The following is a 24,115-nucleotide window of genomic DNA, read 5'->3' as shown; positions in this document are numbered from 1 at the left end:
GTTGCAACAAGGAGAAGGCTGGAGGTAGTGGAGATGTAGTGTCTGAGGGCAATGTACAGTGTGAATATTATGCAGAGAATCCATAGTTTGGAATTTAATAGGTGTTGAAGGGTTGTTGAGGTGATTCGGTTATATAGAGAGGATGGGATGAATTAGAATGAATTGGAGAGTGTATAAATTTGTAGTGGAAAGAAGGAAGGTGGGGTAGGGGTTGGACTAGGAAAGATTGCAGGGAAAGGGTGAAGGAGGTTTTGTGTATGAGGGGCTTGGACTTCTAGCAAGCATGTATGAGCATGTTAGATAGGAGTGGAGACAAATGGTTTTTACGACTTTATGTGCTGTTGGAGTGTGAGCAGGGTAACATTTATGAAGAGATTTAGGGAAATCGGCGAGCGGGACCTGAGTCCTACTACATCCTCTCTGGAAACAGAGCTTTAAATATCTAACTTAACATATTGATCAATGGTTGCCCCATTCAAGACACACTGAGGGCAAATTTTTAGGTCATCACCTTGACTGCAACCTTAAATTTCATACCCACATCCAGCACAAAGCCAAGAAAGTCTTCAAAACAGTATGCATCCTCTCCAAGATACTGTACTATGTACCCCAGGCGGTCCTACTTACACTATACCACTCTCTTACCTACCCTTACACAACCATGGTATTCATGCTAGGGGATCTACTACGACAAATCACATTAAACCATTAATAATCCAACAAAAAGCTGGTATGTGGATGATCACCTACTTCTGTGCCAGACAACACATCCCTCCACTCTTCAAGAGTTTGAACTTAATATGCAAAATATGAAATGTTGGTGGCCGGTGACCTGGTAGGCAATGCTCTCGCCTCACACACAGTGTCCGTAGTTCACTGTCTGGCAAGGATGGAAACATTGGACGTATTTCCTTACTGCCTCCCAGCATACAAAAGGGGGATTACCAATAGACTCCTGGCTGTCTTCAAGCAGGCACTGGACAGGCACCTAAAGTCAGTACCTAACCAGCCGGGCTGTGGTTAGTACGTCGGGTTGTGTGCAGCCAACAGTAACAGCCTGGTTGACCAGGCCTTGATCCACCATGAGGCCTGGTCACAGACCGGGCCGCAGGGGCGTTGACCTCTGGAACCCTCTCCAGGTATACACCTGCTGTCCCTGTTCACCTAACAGTAAATAGGTACCTGGGTGTTAATCGACTGGTGTGGGTGGCATCCTGGGGACAAGACTGAAGGACCACATTGGAAATAAGAGAGTCCTCGATGACGCACTGACTTTCTAGGGTTATCCTGGATGGCTAACCCTCCGGAATTAAAAATCCAAACTTATCATTCCCATAATTATCCTACAAGCGGTATCGCAAAAAAAAAAAAAAAAAAAAAAAAAAAGATCTCCGGGAGCCGGAATGAAGGATTCAATACAACTCAAGCTGTATTGATCCCTTAATAACTCAAACAAGAAATGAACCCCACCGGACACCGAAAGACAGGGCTCGATACGGCGTAAGCTGTCACTGGCCCTTTGAACCCCAACAATAACAATAGCAGAAAGAAGAGAACCCTAGACCAGCCAGTGACAATAGTCATCACTGAACCAAGACAACAGTGACAACAGTCATCACTGAACCAAGACAACAGTGACAACAGTCATCACTGAACCAAGACAACAGTCATCACTGAACCAAGGCAACAGTGACAATAGTCATCACTGAACCAACATGACAGTGACAATAGTCATCACTGAACCAACACAACAGTGACAACAGTCATCAGTGAACCAACACAACAGTGACAACAGTCGTCACTGAACCAAGACAACAGTGACAATAGTCATCACTGAACCAAGACAACAGTCATCACTGAACCAACACAACAGTGACAACAGTCATCACTGAACCAAGACAACAGTGACAACAGTCATCAGTGAACCAACACAACAGTGACAACAGTCATCACTGAACCAAGACAACAGTGACAATAGTCATCACTGAACCAAGACAACAGTGACAATAGTCATCACTGAACCAATGCAACAGTGACATTAGTCATCACTGAACCAACGCAACAGTGACAATAGTCATCACTGAACCAACACAACAGTGACAACAGTCATCACTAAACCAAGACAAGAGTGACAACAGCCATCAGTGAACCAAGACAACAGTGACAACAGTCATCACTGAACCAACATCAGTGACAACAGTGATGGTAGAACCAGGAAGCTCCACGTAAATTTCCCGTATCCAGGAGAGGAGCTCTAGATCCATGGAATTGACTCGCCCTCTCCTTCCTTGGATCAAACATAAACTTATCCGATGCATGACACAGTGAGGACAATATAAAATCATGTTCACTTCCATTACAATATTTTTCTTGAATCGTTAAAAATTTTACATAAGGTAGTGTTTGTATTTTTTTTCTTTAATACATATTTGGTGATTATGAAGGAAATTTGAGCATCCTCGCCCATTCTCAGATTAATTGTGATCCTCGAGGCTTGATTTAACTCTATTTTCGTATCAAGGCATATCGGTAAACCACCGATTTAACTTCAGAAATGCAAGACGGAATCGGCTGGTTCGATTGAATTTTGAACGGCAGGCAAAGTCCATTATTTACAGAATTGTCCCCTCAAGGAAGGCTCCTTGACGCTGGTGAGGGGCTCTTGATCTAGGGAATTGGATCTGTGCTCCAGTTCCCTGAATTAAGCCTGAATGCCTTCCATCCCCCCATAGGCGCTGTATAATCCTACGGGTTTAGTGCTTCCCCCTTGATTATAATAATAAATACAGAATTGTCAAGCGCTGTGTGGCCCTTGTTGGTTTAGTGCTTAGTTTTGATTGTAGCAACAGTAATAATGCAGAATTGTCAGTTATTGGGGTTATCACGGTGAAACATTGTCATCTCTGCCCACTATCATTATTATTATGGGGGAGTGCTAAACCTGTAGGGATTATACAGCGACTGTTCCAGTTCCCTGTGATCCAGGTTACTGGAGCACAGATCCAATTCCCTAGATCAAGAGCCCCTCACCAGCATCAAGGAACCAGCCTTAAGTGGATCTTTACCCACTAAAATTGCCTTTTCTAATTACCTGCTTCCCCTCATTAATCAGTTTATTAATAACAATGTGCAGTTTTGTAGGCGTGAATAAAATTTAATTGGCTAATTCTGGCTACCACTTTCAGCTTTTCTAATTTGTGTAGTTCATCCTAACTTGTTCTTCAATGGACAACATGACTCCCACCCAAACCTAACTTAAATATTATCACTAATCTGTTGTAAATACCATAGACTGTATAAAACCCATTTAACACTTCCCCTGATGATAATAATAATAATAATAATAATAATAATAATAATAATAATAATAGAGCCTCTTCTCACTTAGCGACATACTCGTTTACGATATGGGCTTACGACAGGCTCTCTGACCAGTATGCATACCTAAATAATGTATATTAGAGCTGATTTCCTTTATTCTGTTTATTTGAATGTACAGTACACTACTGTATAAACATTTAAAAATATACCATAAATGTTATAAATGGTGCAAAGGTGACATTAAAACAGTGTCAGAAATGGTTGACACAAACCCACTACCATTATAGTATACTCCTCACGTAGCGATGAATTTGTTTACCTATGTGGTCTTAGGAACGGAACTCCATCATTCAGTGAGGAGAGGCTGTAATAACAATAATAGTAATAGTAATAATAATAATAGTGTTGTCTTACAGGTGCTACTCTTTAACTGTATGAGAGCGTCATCACAACTCATCATCATCTGGGAAATTGTGGCAGTTGCCGACAAGTAGTAATAAAGATGAGAAAACAGAAGGTCCTTTATTGACAGTAAAGGTACATGTTTTATTCACATGTATATTTGTTAATCACTTGTCCTCACATTCTTATGAGGCTTGCATTCCCTATCAGTGTATTATATTTTGTCCATTGTATCTAACCAGGGCATGTTCAGTGTTCAACTTATTTACAGTACAGCTTCCCCCTGTATCCACGGGTTGTGTTCCAAGACCTACCGTGGATGCTCGAAACCTCAGATAGCAGTGAACCCTACGTATAAGTCATTTTTCATTTATGTACAAACCTATGATAAAGCTTAATTGATATATTACACACTGATGATATATTACACATTGATATATTACACACTGATGGGAAGCACTTCACTGCTTCTCATAGGTTTTGAAGAACTGTCAGCATCACTACTTTTGTGCTTTGGTGTCATTAAGCAAATTTAATGGTTATTTTCAGGCCATGGTAAACCATGGATAACCGAAACTGTGGAAACCAAATCCGTGAATATTGGGGTTCGACTGTATTTTATTCACATTGTTTTATTCATGTGCAGTTTAAGGCTGTGATTTGCTTTACGGTGGCAGTCTAGAACCTAACCCTCTGTATTAGTGAGGTGGCCCTGTACTGTATGTGTACTTAATACTAATCATAGTGTATGTAAATTTCAGCTTTACTTGAGAATTCACGATGAATATTTTGTGCACATTATAAATACAATACTTAGAACTATAACTTAAAAGTAATTGACATAATAAAGTTTTCTTTTAGTAAATATTGTCTTTATAAAAACTAGCTTTGATTTTTTTTTTTTTTTGGTATTTTCCGTAATTATCAGTACTCGTGAAATCGTCGTAACATGATTGCAAACAAATTGCAGAGTTTTAGGACTCACTTGCCATGGGTTCAAGTCTCACCTGTTCCATGGTTCGTAATTGTCAGCTTCCTACCTTCCAAACAGCACTGCTTTCTGAGATGGGGCAAAAACTTTATGTAGCCTTTTCTGCAAGAGTAAATTATTCTGCTTTTAAAAAATAATGCAGTAGAACCCCCGTATCCATTGATTTGGTATCCACAGTTTCAGTTATCCATGGTTTACTGAGACCTAAAAATACCTCTTAATTTTGCATAATAATGGCCCCAAAGTGTAAAAGTAAGGAAACTTTTATATCAATATGCAATAATGAACATTAAAATGTACTCTTCCATAACCTGTGTCAATATAGAATATTCAGTAAGAATTAGGATTAGTCTGCCCGAAATGCCTAGGCATGCCAGTGGCTTTCTTTGATATTAACCCGTAAACGGTCCAAACGTATATATACGTTTTTTCAACATTTGAAAGTATGTAAAAAAAGTAGATCTTCTTTTTGTTTTTTTACATTTGAAAATGTGTAAAAAAACTTTGATCTACTTTTTTTTTGTTATATTTGAAAATATGTAAAAAAAACGTAGATCTACTTTTGTAGCACAACACATGTGAACGTAGATCTGCTTGGACCGTTTACGGGTTAATGTTTTGTAATATGTAAACCACATATTGTAAGCTTTGCAAGGAAATAAACATTTTCATTTTCAGTTTCAAACACTTCTTCAAAGCGTAAGGGAAGCCAGGAAGCGCTTCCCATCAGTGAAAAAGTGATAATTCTCCACTTATTGTGTATAATATATCAGTTAAACTTTATAATATGAACAGGACTTATATGTAGGGTTTGCTACTATCCTCAGTTATGGTATCCAAGGAAGGTCCTTGGAACATATCCCTGCAGATACGGAGGTCCTACTTTACATTATGCTCTTTTATAAAGCTGTTTTATTTAAGTGCAGCTTTTTGTGAATGCAATTGAAAAGTGCACCTACCATCCGACTTACAACCGAGTTCGGTTCCGAGAAACCAGTCGTAAGTCGAACTTTACTACTGAATATCAACATAACATTTTTGCAATGACTTTATTTTATTGTTTTATTTTGGTATTTCCTGTTTTACTTTACTTTTTATATTCTTAGTACTATATTTTATACTGTAAGGTTTAGGATAAACACTGTGTACAACACAAATACTTGTTTATTTCCCAGAAATTTGGCATAAAAAACGCGGTTGTAAGTCGAGTCGTTGTAAGTCGAGCAAGTCGTAAGTCGGATGGTAGGTGTACTTCCAAAATTGAATAGTACATATTATGAAAGCCTTAATAGTGCTTTTCAATTTTGGATGCACTTTTTCAGTCGCATTCACAAAAAATCAAGCTAAATAGAAGATATTCATGAAAGCGCTGACTGGAAAAAAAAGGTGGAAACAATATGAAGAGTTTAGTTTCTATGCTTTAATAAATACTTTACTTATTAGTGTTAGCTCTTCACTACCCATCTATTTATGTGCAAGAAATATGGAAGTGCCATATTTGGAAGGAGTATTGTAGGTTACGTATTTAATTTTAACAAATGAAATGAAAAATCTCTCTCATTGGATAGTGATATAAAATATATCATATCCTTTGCAAAATTTATGCTAGAACAGAACTTTTGCCTGAAATGCAATGTTTCTAATTTTTTAAAATTTTTCAGATAGATGCTCAGTATGACAGACTGTAGAAATTTTACGATTGAAGAAAGACTTACTGCTAATGTGTGGATTCATAGTTGTGAGAGAGGGTAGATAATATAAATAGTAGACCCAAAAGCTGCAGACATCAGAAGGAAGAGTCTTTTTTAAATGGAAGCGGTAAGATAAAGATAGAGTTTATCTCTTTGTAAAGGTTACAATGAGTAATTACAGTTTTGGTTTGCTAAGTACAAAGAAAGCCACTCTCATGCCGGGGCATTTCGGGCAGACTAATCCTAGTACATAACAACTTAATTCTAGACAAGACAAGAGTAGTTAACTTTTATTAAAATCTTTATTTAACCTTAATACTAATGCAAGGTAGTCAAGATGGAGGTTTATAAGAATAATAATCTTGAAGTTGCACATAATAAAAATAATATTACAAATAATGGTTCAAATAGTAATATTTCATGGATTGGCAGATGTTTAATAGACTTAGAGATGACTCTCAAAATCGTAATGACACGATTGCAAACAAACCATACCACGGGCGGGGATAGTACCCGTGATCAGAGAGTCTCAAAACTCCAGACCGTCGCATTAGCCACTGGGCCAGCTAGCCACCTTCCTATGGTGTAGAAATATACCTAATTGGATGAATCTTATTGTGGCTAGCTGGCCCAGTGGCTAAACGCGACGGTCTGGAGTTTTGAGACTCTCTGATCACGGGTACTATCCCCGCCTGTGGTATGGTTAGATTTAGAGGTCATATAATATAATGTTTGGGAGTTGCTTCAACTGATTAGAAGTTGTTTTAGTTGGTTTGGTTAGTATTAAGAGATGAGATGATTTTTAAGCAAAGTCTTAAATTTATAAGTAGTCAGGGGATCCATTACCGGTTCAGGTAGTGAATTCCAGATCTTTGGGCTCTTTAAGTGCATTGCATTTTTATGTAGTGTTAGACTGACATGAGGGATGCTGAACAGTGCCTTATGCCTTGTGTTGTGACTGTGCATTCTGTTGCACCTATCAAGGAGAAATTGAAGTGGAAGGTTTATATTGAAATTTAATGTTTTGTATGTGTAGTAGGCACAATAATATGAATGTATGTCTTGTATATTTAGTAAGTTCAGGCTTTTGAAAAGTGGTAGAGTGTGTTGTCTAGCACAGGAGCTGGTAATCATCCACACAGCAGCTTTCTGTTGAGTTATTAAAGGTTTAAGGTGGTTGGGTGTGGTTGATCCCCAGGCACAAATACCGTAAGTGAGGTAGGGATATATTAAAGAGTAGTATAGAGTAAGGAGTGTCATTTGAGGTACATAGTATCGTATCTTGGAAAGGATGCCTACTGATTTGAAAATTTACTTGGAAATATTCTGGATGTGGGAATGAAATTTAAGATTACAGTCAAGGAGAAGACCTAGAAGTTTACCCGCAGTGTGTCTTGTAATAGGGGAGCCATTTATTGATATATTAAGTTGGATATTTAAGGCTCTTTTTCCAAACAGCATGAAGTATGTTTTGTCTGTGTTGAGAGTGAGTTTATTGGTCATCATCCAAGTATGTATTTTTAGTATATATGTCATCATCTGGCATCACATTAAAATCCTCTGGCATCCTGCCTAAGATTGCTACAGAAATTAATCCTCAAACAGTCATCAGAAAGATTAAATATCTCTCTATTGTAGCTGGAATAATTTGCAGCTGGAACAATTTGGAGAGAAAACTTCATATAATGCTCTGTTTTGTCCTGGATTATAGGCAAGTCATGCTTTGATACTGGCATTCTTTGTTCAGCATTGCAAAAAATAATTGTAAGGGATTTAGGATTAAATCCCTCTAAGCCTGAATGCTTCAGTGAACTCTGAGAAAGGGACTCAGAACACTGTAGGACACCATGCAGATGTGCTGTCAACCTTCTTCAAAGGTATTTTTTACAGTATATATTAATGTATGAATCAACTACAGATGCTCCTCGCTTATGATGGTTCGACTTACAATATTTCGACTTTATGATGGTGCGATAATGGCCGACCGGTCTGAGAATTTTGGAAAGATTTTAACTTGTATTTACTTATTTGCTTTTCAATACTGGTATTTAGTTAAAGTAATTATTTGTTTATTTACTTATTTAGTGATATTTATTTATTTATTTATCATACCATATTCTTATTCATAAGAACGTAAGGAAGTAGGAACACTTCAGCAGGCCTACTGGCCCATGCAAGGCAGGTCCAAGTCACCTCTTGGCTTAAACCAATGACCCACCTAGTTGGGTCACATCCACTTATGGAAAGGGCACGGCATCAGACCTATGAGCACAAGCTAGTCTGGTCTAGCTCACATGCACCCACACCCGCTCATGTATTTATCTAACCTATTTTTAAAACTACACAACATCTTAGCTTCTATGACAGTACTTGGGAGTTTGTTCCACTCATCCACAACTCTGTTACCAAACCAGTGCTTTGCTATATCCTTCCTGAATCTGAATTTTTCCAACGTAAAACCATTGCTGCGAGTCCTGTCTTGGCTAGATATTTTTAGCATGCTATTTATATTCCCTTTATTTATTCCTGTTTTCCATTTATACACCTCACTCATATCCTCCTAATTCTATTCCTTTCTAGAGAGTGCAGATTCATGGCCTTCAGTCTGTCTTCATAGGGAAGATTTCTGATACATTGATCAACTTTGTCATCCTCCTTTGTATGTTTTCCAGTGCATTTAAATCCATTCTGTAATATGGTGACCAGAACTGTGTAGCATAATCTAAATGAGGCCTAACCAAGGATATATAGAGTTGAAGAACAACCTGAGGACTCCTATTATTTATGCTCCTTGATATGAAACCAAGGATTCTGTTAGCTTTTTTGTGAACACTTATGCACTGTTGTCTTGGTTTTAAATTACTGCTAACCAGAACTCCCAGATCCTTTTTGCAATAAGTAATATTAAGATCTACATTATTTAGTTTATATATGGACATTATTTAGTTTATATGTAGACATTATTTAGTTTATATTTAGTTTATATTCAACTTATGATATTTTCACTTAACAATGGGTTCATCAAAACATAACCCCATTGTAAATCGAGGAGCACCTTAATAAGGGGGTATTATTATCATGGCTTTATTAGTCCAACGTAGAGAATAATGCTGTAGGAAGTAGAAGGCATGAAGAAGTGGTTTTAAATGAACAATCTGAAAGACTGAATCTGTTGGAGACAGATTTATCTATGCTGCTATGTATGATAATCTATGTAACTGTATTTGTGTATACCTGAATAAACTTACTAGAGGTTTATTTTTTGTATTGTTGTAGTCACAGTATTTTTTTTATTAACACATTGGCCATTTCCCACCAGACGAGGTGACCTGAAGAAGAAGAAATGCTTTCATCATCATTCACTCCATCACTGTCTTGCCAGAGGTGCACATACACTACAGTTATTAAACTACAACGTATCAACACCCCTCCTTCAGGGCGCAGGCACTGTACTTCCCACCTACAGGGCTCAAGCCCGGCTTGCTGGTTTCCCTAAATCCCTTGATAAATGTTACCTTGCTCACACTCCAATAGTACGTCAAGTCATAAAGACCATTTGTCTCTACTCGCTACTACCTAACACACTCACGAATGCTTGCTGAAAGTCCAAGTCCCTCGCACACAAAACCTTTACCCCTTCCTCCAGCTTTTCCTAGGCTTGTACAGCACTGTACAATGCAGTACAGTACTGTACAGTATAGTTTAGTGCAGTACTGTACTGTACCATACTGTACAGCACAGTACAGTATGGTACAGTACACTACACATAATGTAGTACTGTACATACAATTTTCATATATTCTACAATTAATACAATAAATGAGTTAAAAGCTCAACTTAGTGGTTTTCACCCATTATTTCAAAAGTTCATTACATTAAAAGTTTACTGTACCTTCAACATCCATAACTTAAGCTTAATTAACAAGTTTCTTTGAATGTCTTCATTGATATTATATTGCTTGTACAGGCAGACCCCACTTATGCAGCAGGTTAGGTTCTGGACTACTGTAGGACCCCACTTATGCAGCAGGTTAGGTTCTGGACTACTGTAGGACCCCACTTATGCAGCAGGTTAGGTTCTGGACTACTGTAGGACCCCACTTATACAGCAGGTTAGGTTCTGGACTACTGTAGGACCCCACTTATACAGCAGGTTAGGTTCTGGACTACTGTAGGACCCCACTTATACAGCAGGTTAGGTTCTGGACTACTGTAGGACCCCACTTATACAGCAGGTTAGGTTCTGGACTACTGTAGGACCCCATTTATACAGCAGGTTAGGTTCTAGACTACTGTAGGACCCCACTTATGCAGCAGGTTAGGTTCTGGACTACTGCAGGACCCCACTTATACAGCAGGTTAGGTTCTGGACTACTGTAGGACCCCACTTATGCAGCAGGTTAGGTTCTGGACTACTGCAGGACCCCATTTATACAGCAGGTTAGATTCTGGACTACTGCAGGACCCCACTTATACAGCAGGTTAGGTTCTGGACTACTGTAGGACCCCACTTATACAGCAGGTTAGGTTCTGGACTACTGTAGGACCCCACTTATACAGCAGGTTAGGTTCTGGACTACTGCAGGACCCCATTTATACAGCAGGTTAGATTCTGGACTACTGCAGGACCCCACTTATACAGCAGGTTAGGTTCTGGACTACTGTAGGACCCCACTTATACAGCAGGTTAGGTTCTGGACTACTGTAGGACCCCACTTATACAGCAGGTTAGGTTCTGGACTAATGCTGCAAAGCAAAAATAGCTTTAAAATGTTTACACTATTATATAGTAAGTAAGCAACAGAACTAGGCCTAAAAGATGCATATATACAGTACATGCACATTACTTACTTCAAATTATTTTTATCCTTAGCTTATAGTGAGTGGTGAATATAATGATTATAGGAAATCTGAATAAACAAAGAGTGGGTATAATTGAAAACCACTGCACTAGCAAAATGACATAAAGTGAAGCGCTGCAAAGCGGGACCCTCCCGTATTATTACATGTACAGTGGACCCCCGGTTAACGAACTTTTTTCATTCCAGTAGTATGTTCAGGGGCCAGTACTGACCGAATTTTTTCCCATAAGGAATATTGTGAAGTAGATTAGTCCATTTCAGACCCCCAAACATACACGTACAAACGCACTTACATAAATACACTTACATAATTGGTCGCATTTGGAGGTGATCGTTAAGCGGGGGTCCACTGTACTCTGATGTTACATATTCCAATGTTATTTATTGTGATCTAACATGAGTACAAATGCCCTGTGGACATTCAAACCCTCTGAAGAGGGCTGTCTTAGTGCCGGTAGAGCACTTAGTTCGTGGCACTGGGGCTATGCTTTCCTTCCTTGGGTCAAACCTGATTACTTATGATTCCTCAGAACTGTACAACCTTTGTGGGTGTATTACTTGCCTGTGAAAATCATAATTATCAAAACTCAGTCATTCAATTCTTCTTTCACCCTCATTCCAACATTTCCTTGGATCTTCGTATATTAAATTTTCTTATTTGCATTATTAATTAAGATAAATGCTGAATTCCTAAGCTTTTAAATAAGCTTAATGTCACCAGTAATGTTTTGGCCTATTCTGAACCAGTATATATCCATATTCTTATTGCCACAAACATGTGTAAAACAATATATTCTTATTTTCAATACTATCGGTAATCCTCACAATCATTAAAATATTGAATGTGTTGACAGTATGTTAATATGCTAGAATCCTCATTACCTATAGTTATAATTCAACCTGTAATTCTTAAAACAAACTCAATAAAAATCATATAGCATGTACGTACTAATTTTTTTTTTTTTTTTTTTTCAACAAGTCGGCCGTCTCCCACCGAGGCAGGGTGACGTACTAATATGATATTCAATTCTTTTGTATTTGTTGTAACTACTAACTTTATTTTTACAAGTACTTAAGAGATTGTATATGTAAACAATCAATTAGTTATTGCCTTATTAAGCTTAAGATAGGCTTAAAGTTGGCCCAAAATGCTCTGCATATTAAGGGGCTTTCTGCATGCACATCCAAATGTCATTCACATCTGTACAAACATTATATCATGCTGAAGTAAAGAATCTTCAATATTAATTGTCAAGAAACAACTGGACTATTGTGAGTTGTGACTTGACAGTGATACAGGACAGACCGACACATTGTCATAGGGTTCCACTCTTAAGTGCAGGTTACTGGTGAATTGTTCCAGCCATGGTATAGTGATTTTTTAATTCAAAATGCTTACTTTTTTTTTTATTTCTCACTGAAATAAATTAGAAATTACTTTTTCCTATTTTTCAGGTGTGGTGTTTGAGAATCTGACAGGATGAAGAGTTATGCTAACTGAGAATCACCAGACATTTTTCTGTGATAATTCAGTGTCTGATAGTGATATGGAGGACACAGGATTACCAGTAATAAAACAAGATATTGCTGGAGGGGAATGCATTATATTTGTCAAAAATGAAGAGATCGAAGAAGAAATTTTATTCATCAGCTCTGATAAATGCTCAGTTGCTTGTCAGACAGATTCATCTTCCTTTGTCACTCATGTTCGCCCTTCTATTCCCAGTGTTCCTATTTTCTTTTGTGCATTACCTTTGCCTGGTTCAGCGACTACGCAGTGCAACATTCCAGTCTTGGTTGATGTTGGTGTGGGAACAAACTCTTTCCCAGTTGGTTCCAGAACTCATTTTAAGGAGGATTGCGCTGTGGACAACTCAGACGCTCTTTCAGTCCTTGTACAGAGGCCAATCAGTGAGTTTGAGGAAGACAATGTGAAGCCTTTGAAGGTCTTCACTGAAGATAATTCAAGTAAGTTGAATTGGTTAGGTCTTATTAATTCTTGGATAATTATTCATTAGTCAGTAATGTTTTATTTTTAGTTTCCAGGTTTGTCTGTATTGCCTGCTCAGTTATGACAAGTTTGCTAACTTACAGGTTGCAACAACAACAGCCTAAGTAAAACTCACGAAAACTTTCTGCCCTTAGAATATTGCATCATTTAGAAAGACTCACTGACCCTCATCACAAAGTAACCAGTCCCGAGGTCATATTAGATTCCCTTATTTCTTAGTTAACCTCATTTGTTGTGCAAAACCTTAAATTTATTAAACTTTGCATTCCCTAATTTAAAGAGTGGCTTCCCCATCAACTTCTTCAAATTAAGAAGGCCATGGGGCTTCAATACCATGGGGATAGAATTGATGTAGGGAACTCTGCTCTCAACATACTTAACTTGTATGCTCCTGCTGAAAAGTTTAATTGTTCTAACCTTCCATCTTGTGCTCATGCAGAACATATCATTGTTAGTGATTATAATACTAGATACAAAGCATTGGAAATGAAATATTTAGCATTTGTAATGGTTAGCAACTTTTGTCATTCTTAAATAGTCATGATGTGCAGATTGTGGGGGACTTGGAACCTATACACATCTATGGAGGTATGTTTGTTGTACGATATCTCATATGTCTTGGTTTCAACCCTTGCTTTGCCACCTTTGAGTATTTTATTGTAATGTACGTCATCGAACCATTTCCCAAGATTAACTACCATCAGTATTGATAATACTTTCCTTCCTGGTGGAATATTCAAGTGGAAATTCTTTAATGATCTTTCTGACCAGCATGATAATTTTGTCGCTCATGCTACAGATTGGTAAAATTCTTATAAGTGTTCCTTTCTTATAACCTTTAACAATGGCCCTATTAGTAATATTCTAAATTATTTAGGACCACTTGGATTTCAAGTTGCTGTCAAGGTGCAGACCCAGAAATTTTCTCTCATTATTTTTGCAGTAAGAGTATTGTTAATCATGTTTAGATGGACATTACTTGTTCTACTCCAAAACATAGTGTAGAAGGTTTTGACAGTGTTAAGTGAAAGTTTATTGGTAGTCATCCAGGTTGATATTTTCAAGAGCTCTTCATTAATAATGTTCTTTAGTGATGTTGAATTTGGGTGGGAGATGACACAAGTTGTGTCATCAGCAAAGAGAATAGGTCCAAGTTGTTACGATACATTTGGAAGGTCGTTGATGTATAAAATGTAAAGTAGGGGAGCCAAGAACACTACCCTATGGAATGCCAATGTCCAGAGGTCTTGTTGAGGAGGTTGTGTCCTTAATAGAGCTGTATTGCTGTCTGTTAGTAAGATTAGACTTTATGTATGCAAATGCATGAACTCTAATACTGTAATGATCAAATTTGTGAAGTAAGATACTGTGGTCTGCTGTATCAAAAGCTTTCCTTAGGTCAATAAAGAGTCCTAGTGAATATTCATTTTTTGTACTTTTGTTTTTCCAGAAGCCAAGCTGGCAGGGATTGAAAATTCTTTGTGATGTTATGAAGGAGTACAATCTCTTGTGCACGAGTTTCTCGAAGATTTTGGATAGCAAAGGCTAGTTTGATATTGGCCTATAGTTGTTCACAGCTATTGGGTCTCCACCTTTGTGTATAGGAGTAATTCTCACTATCTTGAGCAATGATGGGAAAGTGCTGGTTTCTGGTGATTTGTTAAAAAGTATTGTAATAGTGGGCGAGAGGATGCGAGTATCTCATTTATACAATAATAGTGGAACGTGAGCTAGATTTCCTGATTTGTTTTTTAGCGAATTAATAATCAGGAGTGACTTTAGTGGGCTGAGTTGGAGCAAGATAGAGGAATGTTGGGAAGTTTCCATCTAAGTAATCACTCGCTTGGGTATTGGTGTTTGGAATTTTACTGGCAAGACTTGATCCTGTAGTTGAAAAGAAGTCATTTATCTTGTTAGCTGTTCCAATAGGAGTTGTGGTTTGTTTGGTTTATTATCATAATAAAAATGAAATGCTAAACCTTTGTTTGGTTTAGTTAGGACAAAATCTCTAGTTTTGTTCAGTTTTGGGCTCCCAGGATTTGTGTGTGTGTCTTCCAGGTCTTTTTTTTTTATATTTCCTCTCGTTTCAGTGAATCTATTAGAATAGTACAGTTGCTTGGACTTTATTTGTTTGGCAAGGACTAACATATAGTGTTTACTAAGTTCTTTAGTTATTAAGCCCTGTTAAATATATATATGAAAAATAATATAATCACTGGATCATAGAATGCTGTAGTAAGCCACAGGCAACCTAACCATTTATTAGTTATCTGTTTAGGTTTTATGGGACAATGTTTGTTGTACAGTCTATGCATTTTGTTTAGAAAATTTTCTATCCATTTGTCGATACCATTGGCATTAGAAAATTCTGTAGGCCAGTCAGCTGAACTTAGCACTGCAGTGAAGTTACTCATTGATGCCTCATCATGGTGTCGAAAAGAGATCTTACTTTATTCCACTGGTTGCTTAGAAATGTTTGTTAGGAGGAAGGTGGGGCATAGGTTAGTAGTATTGTCTGTGATTATCCCTGTTCTGACGGGAGCTAGCACAGTGGACTCCCGCATATCGATCAGCTCCCAACTCGACCAATTATGTAAGTGTATTTTTGTAGGTGTATTTTTGGGGGTCTGAAACGGACTAATCTAATTCACAATATCTCTCATGGGCACAAATTCGGTCTATAACGGCACCCAAATAGACTTCTGGATTGAAATAATATCGTTATGTGGGGGTCCTCTGTATATTTGTCCATATGGTCAATTATGGTTGCACTTGTCTCAGTTAACCTTGTTGGTTGAGTTATGGCTGGTATGAGTAGTGAATTGTTCGTACTATTAATGAAATCAGTTACTGGTTGGTCATGTGCTATACCAAAGTTAATGTGGAAGCCTCCAGCTAGTAGTAAGTGGTGCTTTTTCATATGTTTATTTATTAGTGTTTTTAGGTTATCACTAAAATTTGGGAAATTAGTACGAGGTATCTTGTACGTAGCGCCAACTGTAACAGGAGTCCTACGGTTATTAACAGAGAAGTTGGCCAATATATATTCATCATCGAAGCATGTGGTGTTACAACATAATAGTTTATTGGAATAGTAGATGCCAATACCCCCTCCCATTTGATCTGGTAGTGTGTAGATGTCTGTTGTGTCTTGCTTCAGCCAGGTTTCAGTAAGAATAATACAGGAGAATGTTGTATTTAAGGAATCTAGGAGTGCTTACTTGGGAACTAATGTTGTATTTGAAATTGTTATATTCTGGCATTACTGATTCCATTCTCCTTATATCCCATCTACTTTTTAGTCCCATACTAGCTACAACAAAATGATCTGATATATCTGTGGCCCCCTCTATTAATGTGCACATCCTGAAGTCTACCCACTAGTCTTATCTACCAGTACATAGTCCAACAAACTACTGTCATTATGCCCTATATACAGTGAACACCCGGTTTACGATATTTCATTCCAGAAGTATGTTCAGGTGCCAGTACTGACCGAATTTGTTCCCATAAGGAATATTGTGAATTAGATTAGTCCATTTCAGACCCCCAAACATACACATACAAATGCACTTACATAATTGGTCGCATTGGGAGGTGATTGTAAACCGGGGGTCCACTGTATCTCATATATACCGATTTTTTTTTTCTAAAAGTGCATGAGTATGCCTCATATTTTACGAGGGCTGATTTTAGTGTTTTGGTGTGTAAACAAACCGAGGACTATTAATTGACTTAGGATAGATAGGATTAAATTAAACCATTTTTTAGTTTGCTAGTTTAATTTTTTATAGTTTTACTTAAATAATCTTGTTATGCACCCCACATCCATCCTGGGGTGGTAGCCAAAAGAATACAGAGGCATGTAATGGACCCCAGTATTCTGATGGCCAAGCGAACGACAATGATAATGAACTCTATGTTAGGTAAATGACAAGTGCAACTAATGAGACATTTTATCGTGTCAACATTTCACCCTGGAGCACAAAACATTGCTGCAATAAAATGTCCTTTTACCTTACATATTGCTAATAATTCCTAGGTAGTAGTTTGGTAGATAGCAACCGCCCAGGGAGGTACTACTGTCCTGCCAAGCGAGTGTAAAACTGAAACCTGTAATTGTAGGATTGCTGGTCTCTCTTTTCTCTCTCGTAAACATGCAAGATTTCAGGTATGTCTTGCTACTTCTTCTTACACTTAGGTCATGCTACACATACATGTACAAGCATATATATACACACCCCTCTGGGTTTTCTTCTATTTTCTTTCTAGTTCTTGTTTATTTCCTCTTATCTCCACGGGGAAGTGAACAGAATTCTTTCTCTGTAAGCCATGCGTGTCGTAAGAGGCGACTAAAATGCCGGGAGCAAGGGGCTAGTAACCCCTTCTCCTGTACCAATTACTAAATTTAAAAAGAAAAACTTTAGTTTTTCTTTTTGGGCCACCCTGCCTTGGTGGGATACGGCCGCTTTGTTGAGAAAAAAAAAATTGCTAATTCTTCCAACATTATTACAATAAACTATTCACAGATTTTTGATCTTGAAACACTTGTAAATAGTTGTTTATGTTGACATTAATTTAATCATGAAAAAAATAATTGCAGTGCAGTTTGTGTGGTTATAAGTTGCTCATAAAACATTTTATTATATATAACAGGCACAGTCAAGATATTTTTTTCCAGAATGGCTGGTTATATGCCACTGGATCAAATACTTTGACATTTCATGAGCATTTATGAATAATTTGTTTCTAATTTCATCAGTTTTTGTATTTCCAGCACAATTTGTCTTTTTCATTTACATACTTACCTATTATAAAGGTTAATTGATAAATTCTGCACAATAAGTGGTGAATTATCACTTTCACTGATGGGAAGAACTTCACCACTTCTCTTGGGTTTTGAAGAACTTTCACCATTGCTACTTTTGCACTTTGAGGCCTTTATTAAGCAAAAAATAAAGCTTATTTTTGGGCCACGGTAAACTTTGGATACCGAATACAAGGGGTCCTACTGTGTAGCAACGATGATAATAGGGTCTGACTGAGCAAAACATAGGTCTATGTGATTTAACCCTTTGACTGTCGCAACCCCCAATCCTGAGGTGTCTCCTGGTGTCGCAAAATTTCAAAAAAAAAAAAAAACTTATTTTTTTTATGAAATGATAGAGAATCTTTTCCCGATTGTAATGACACCAAAAAAAACGAAATTTGATGGAAAACTGACGGAATTATGCTCTCGCGAAGTTAGCGACCTCGGCGATATTTACAAATCGGCGATTTCTCCCACTTTGAGCTCTATTTTCGGCTAATTCCATTGTTCCAGTCGACCAAACTCATAGCTATTTCTTTAGAACTCCATTTTTTCTATCGATTGAGTACAAGAAACTGCCTATTTACCGATTTCACTTACCCAATAATGTGGTCAGAAATTTGCAATTTGGCCAATTTCACGAAAATTAAAAAATATGACAATTTCAAAATAAGGTCCAGAATGAACAATGCAGACATTCCTGGCACTAAAATAACATTTTCTTTGCTCATCAGTCATGTCTCCAGGCCCCTCTGATATTACTCTTGCTTTCTATTTTGAATTTTTATTCAAACAAAAAAATAGAAGACTTACTATTATGCAGACTACTGCAATACTGTAATAATTGTATAAATAACATCAACCCATTCATGACTGCATATTAGAATGGCTAGTTGGACATTTATTGGACAATGACATCATTTGTTTACTTTTGAACATTGGCAAAAATCAAACATTTCCCATACTTTGAGCTCCATTTCCAGGTTCTTTTTATAGTAAAATCAATCAAAATCACCTCTATTTCTATAATATGTTTTCCATTCTATCAAATGAGACCAAGAAAATGAGAATACAACCATAAATACTATACGAAAATAGACCACAAAGTCGGCATTTTAATTAAAAAAATGGTCGGAGTTTTTTTTTTTCTCATTATGCACTGCGTGCTCCAGGATTTTTTTTATATGGTGCACACTGACCACACAGACCCATTCTCTCACATGTGGGCCTACCAGCTTTCTCCTGCTTGATTTGAAGCCGCTAGAATTTATGAGTATATATACGTCAAACACTGTACCTCGTAAGACGTATATATACGGCCGCGACAGTCAAAGGGTTAATGAGTAAGCAGGAGCATGCAAATTACGTCGAGTGTAGATTTTCCTATCTGCACCCTCACCTGTTTGTATTGAATTCACTCTGTCTTAAGTTGGAGAAACGGTTTCTTAGTACGAAGAATGCAAATGTTAGTAGATTTGACATATTCAACAATAATGTAACTGGAACAAAACACACAACCCACACATAGGAGAGAGAAACTTATGACGATGTTTCCATCCGACTTGGACCATTTACAAAGTCGGACTGTGATTTTGTAAATGGTCCAAGTCAAACCGAAACGTCGTTGTAAGCTTCCCTCTCTGATTTGTGCATTATTATTAGTAGTCATAACTAAGCTAAACCTACAAGGGTTTATGTTCAAAAAATGATGGTAATATTGGGGTGGAAATCTTACAGGGTTCTACACTCTTAGACTAAAATTGATTGGTTCACTGGTTATTGTATGAAGGTCAGGAAGTATTTTTCTAAGTGATGCAATATTCCAATTAAAGTTCACACAACTTTTGCTCTATTATGGAAGTTCTGTGGTAGACGAGTAGAAAAAGATACACGTGCAACATCTGGGTATCTTTATTGATGGAAACATCATGTGATGAGTGGGTTTTTCTACCCAATACAGAGAATAAATTCTGGATATGGGGGAAGTAACTGGGCCCTTTGGTTTATGCACTGGCCTGGAGTTTCACTACTTGCTCGCCATGGGTTCAAATCCCACCCGTTCTGTAGTTTACGATAGTGTTATTACAATTTTACACGTCATGGAGAGGTAGTTTTGAGATGATCAGTTATACAGCCTTGATTTAGCAAGTGCAGTGGACTAAACACCTATCAAGGCTAAGGGACTAATCGTCTTAGAATTCCTCCCCACTTCATTCACTGTCCTGTATTTATTTTCTGTATATATTAGGCTTAAAAATCCACTGGTTAGCAAATTATCTATCAGCAAAGATACCGAGATGTTGCCCATGTGTCTTATTAATCTTGTTAGTACTGCATACAATTAAATGCCATTCCAGGAATCATTACATTAAGTTACTTAGCCTAAAATTTTTTTTTTTTTTTTTTTATGTTTCCTGCGCTAAGTAATTCCTTAGTTCATTTTCATGTTTAGGGAAGCAAAAAAAAGCCTTTGTCTAAAACAGATAGGTTCAAAAACACGGCTTAAAAATTTTTTTACACTACCTGCGGTAGTTTAAATGTAATAACTTGTTCTCTCTTAAGTGGCAATAAATCTGGCTCTCATCCTTGCTGCTACCCTTCCATCAGTACCTTCACATCTCCCTACAGTCTCCTGTGTCGTGTTATACAATGATCTTTAAGTCACAATAAATAACAATAACAAGTTTATCTTAGCGTGATACATGTTTGTACAAAGAAGAATAATTTGGTGAACATGCCAAAAGCCCCCTTTATATGTAGATCACTTCGGGCATGCTTAAGATTAATAAGGCAATAACATTGCAGTAATTTTACACATGGTCATTAGGCGAGTTACAATGAATACAAGAAAAATAATCCTCACTTTGAGGAAATGTATGTGAATGTAATTATTTCTGTATATCTCTCCTGACAAGTGAAGGAAACCGATGACATTTCGGTCCTTCCTGGACTGAAATATCATAAGTTCTCTATCCCTAGTGCAGAGTATTTGTTCCAGTCATGGTATTGCTACGTTTTATTCTGTCTCGACACTTGAGAGTTTCCCGGCTCGAGGAATATAATAGAGAAAATCTCACTCCAAAACTTGTTGATAGCATCTTGCCCACTGTCATTTGCTCTCCTTCACCACTCTTAACCCTCTCTCGTATCACTTCTGCATTGTAAATTATTATTATTATAATCAAGGGGGAAGCGCTAAACCCGGAGGATTATACACCGCCTGGGAGGGGGGATGTGGAAGGCATTCAGGCTTAATTCGGGGAACTGGAGCTCAGATCCAATTCCCTAAATCAAGAGCCCCTCACCAACATCAAGGAACCTTCCTTGAGGGGTCTGCATTGTAAAAGCATCTCATTTTCTACATTTTACATCATTATTATTATCAAAATGATCTAAATTTTACAAATATTTTAAAGCTTTATTTTATGCTTTGTTTATACAAGTGTGTTCATTTTCATTATACAATTCTTTTACATTAAGAAGTTTTTCTGCTAGAAAGAGATGTCTGTCATAAATGTTGTGTTACTGTATCTACCATCTTATTCTTGCTTTTTAAATATCTAAGTTTAATATATTTTAATTGCTGCAGAGGCTGCTGTACCATCACTGGGAAGACGAGAGGCACACTCAAGGAAGGAAACCGAGACAAAAAATGTAATCAAAGTCATCCCTGAATCCACCAGCAAACCATCATTAGATAATGTAATGGAGACACCAAATACAGATCAAGCTAAGAAAAAGAGAGGAAGAAAAAAGAAAATCATTTGTGGCAGCGAGACGGATAAAGAAAAACCAGTTGAACATTCATCAGTAGGACCTGATATGAAAATTTCAGGGAGGAGAACGAGGAGGAAAAAGCGAGATGCAGATTTTGAGTACGACCTCGACAGTAATATAGACATAAATGTTAAGGTGGAATTTGACAACTATGATGGAGATGGAGACTGGAAAATTGATCCCAATGATGCTAGTGATGATGAAACAGTGAAAGGTAAAAAGTTAAGTAAATTTGGGAACAGTGATATGAACACAATTCCTCTGTCACAAATCAAGGAGGAAAGTCCAGAAGATATAAATTATAAGAATTTAATTGATGCTGTTGCACAGGAATGCGATGACAGCAGCGATAATGAGGATGATGGGAAAGAAGACTCAGATGAAGGTGCATGCAATATCTCTGGTGACAGTGCAAAGAATTTTGATAGCAGCAAAGTTCTTACCGTTGGTATTTGTGACCTAGCACTAGAAAATAGCTTTCAGTTATCAAAACACCTTAAAAAATATTCAGAGAAAGCAAAAGAAAAGTATCATCAAGAAAAAGTAGTAAAAGCAGATGGAAAATGCAGGTACAAGTGTTTGAAGTGCAACGATGAGTTTGATTTGCGCTTGCAACTTAATGAACACAGAAAAGTACACACAACGAAAGTTAGAGTGTATGAATGCAGTCACTGTGATAAAGTATTTACTGAAGCACGTAAATATTATTCCCATCTGGGTTTCCACGACCGCCTTTTTGAGTGCCGGTCTTGTGGACGGAGATTCTCCTTACTACGTAATTTAAAGAAGCATCTTACCATTCACCAAGGTGTACCAGATCAGATATGTGAAGTGTGTGGCAATCAGTTCTCGACCCCAGATCAGTTAAAGTCACACCACGAAACACAACACAACAATGATAATATTCGTACCTACAAAATTGAATGCATACATTGTAACAAAAGATACGTTAGGGAAGAGGCGTTTAACCAGCATTTGAGTAAAGCACCATATAACTGTTCATTATGTGATGCTTCACTGGGTTGCGAGTTTAAACTGAAAACTCACGTGAGATACCAGCATGGTCAGTGCGTTTGTGAATTCTGTGGGAAATCTTTTAAAAAGAATTCGCTTATACATCATATTAATGTAGTGCATAAAGAAGCATGTGTTAAATGTCCTCACTGCCCTAAGAAATTTGCTTATCGTTCAAAAATGTTAGCGCACCTTGATGCAAACCACACACTCGAAAAAAAATATAAATGTAATCATTGCAATTATGCCGCCCGTACTGTTAACACCTTGAATCTTCACCGCCGTAGGTTTCACACAGATCCCAATAAACTTCGCCGTCACGGTTGCAAAATCTGTGGGCGTAAATTTCTTCTTCCTTCCAAGCTTACCCTTCATTTTCGAACTCATACTGGAGAGAAACCATTCAAGTGTCAGAACTGTGGCAAAGCATTTGCCTCGAAGTACAACATGATAGAACATGAAAAATGTGTTCATGGTGAACGAGTACAATTAAAGCATCCAGATGGTAGCACCACCGTACGGGTAGTTAAGCACCGCCGTGCACCACGTGCCCCTGGCAGACGTTGTGACTTGTGTGGTGTTGATTTACCGTCGTCCTCTACTGTGCGGCAACACATGAGGGAAGAACATGATGCTCAGTATTTACCAGATGATTCCTCAGAATTTGGAAAAGATAACATGAAATTAGTGTCATTTCATGATGCCGAAAATAATACACACACATATCCAGCGAAAAGTGAAAACTACGAGGAGATAGAAGGCTGTGATCAAAATCTAATATTGACTGCCCCAACTGGGTTGGTTAATGTCCATGCAGATTCTATCCCCGAGTACGCCACGCATGTGGAGATTGATGGTGTAGAGTATCAGGTTGTTCGGCAATGATGTAAATTCTGTAAAACAATAAACTGTAAATCTTGTGATAATCAAATATTGAACCCCCCTTCCTTTAGAGATGGGAATTTTGTTTTTTGCAATTTGAAAATTAAAATGAATTTTATTTCCAAAAGAATATGTGGTTACAAAAGAAAAAACTATATAGCTAAAACTGTAATAAGTAGAAAGCCACCAATTATGCAGAGCATTTTAGACATTTTTACTTTGTCTAATTTATTTTATAGTTCTGTATATTAATTTTATATAATAAATGGCCATAATTCACTCATCTTAAAACTGCATCTAAAATAATTCTTTACACAGCTTTTATTATTATTATTATTATTATTATTATTATTA

The 24,115-nt window shown here is 37.4% G+C and overlaps 1 protein-coding gene and 1 long non-coding RNA gene across 4 annotated transcripts in view; one reads left to right on the top strand and one right to left on the bottom strand.

Annotated features, from left to right (window-relative positions):
• The first annotated feature begins 1,500 nt into the window (after positions 1–1,500).
• On the top strand, positions 1,501–23,799 carry LOC128702969 (zinc finger protein 84). Its single transcript, XM_053797468.2, has 5 exons — positions 1,501–2,324; positions 3,738–3,858; positions 6,376–6,532; positions 12,723–13,235; positions 21,678–23,799. The coding sequence occupies exons 4-5, from the start codon at positions 12,758–12,760 to the stop codon at positions 23,762–23,764; spliced, it is 2,565 nt and encodes an 854-aa protein (XP_053653443.1). The 5' UTR covers positions 1,501–2,324; positions 3,738–3,858; positions 6,376–6,532; positions 12,723–12,757; the 3' UTR covers positions 23,765–23,799.
• The window catches only part of LOC138855240 (uncharacterized), a 218,532-nt gene continuing 218,052 nt past the window's right edge, over positions 23,636–24,115 (bottom strand). For all 3 annotated transcript variants that reach the window (XR_011394429.1, XR_011394430.1, XR_011394431.1), the window contains one exon: positions 23,636–23,772. This is a non-coding gene — a long non-coding RNA (uncharacterized lncRNA). The remainder of the gene's footprint in view (positions 23,773–24,115) is intronic.

Source organism: Cherax quadricarinatus, chromosome 86 (genome assembly GCF_038502225.1).
Source record: "Cherax quadricarinatus isolate ZL_2023a chromosome 86, ASM3850222v1, whole genome shotgun sequence".
Classification (NCBI taxonomy): Eukaryota; Metazoa; Arthropoda; class Malacostraca; order Decapoda; family Parastacidae; genus Cherax; species Cherax quadricarinatus.
The sequence above is the reverse complement of the archived record's forward strand: the minus strand, read 5'-3'. Positions and strand labels throughout refer to the sequence as shown.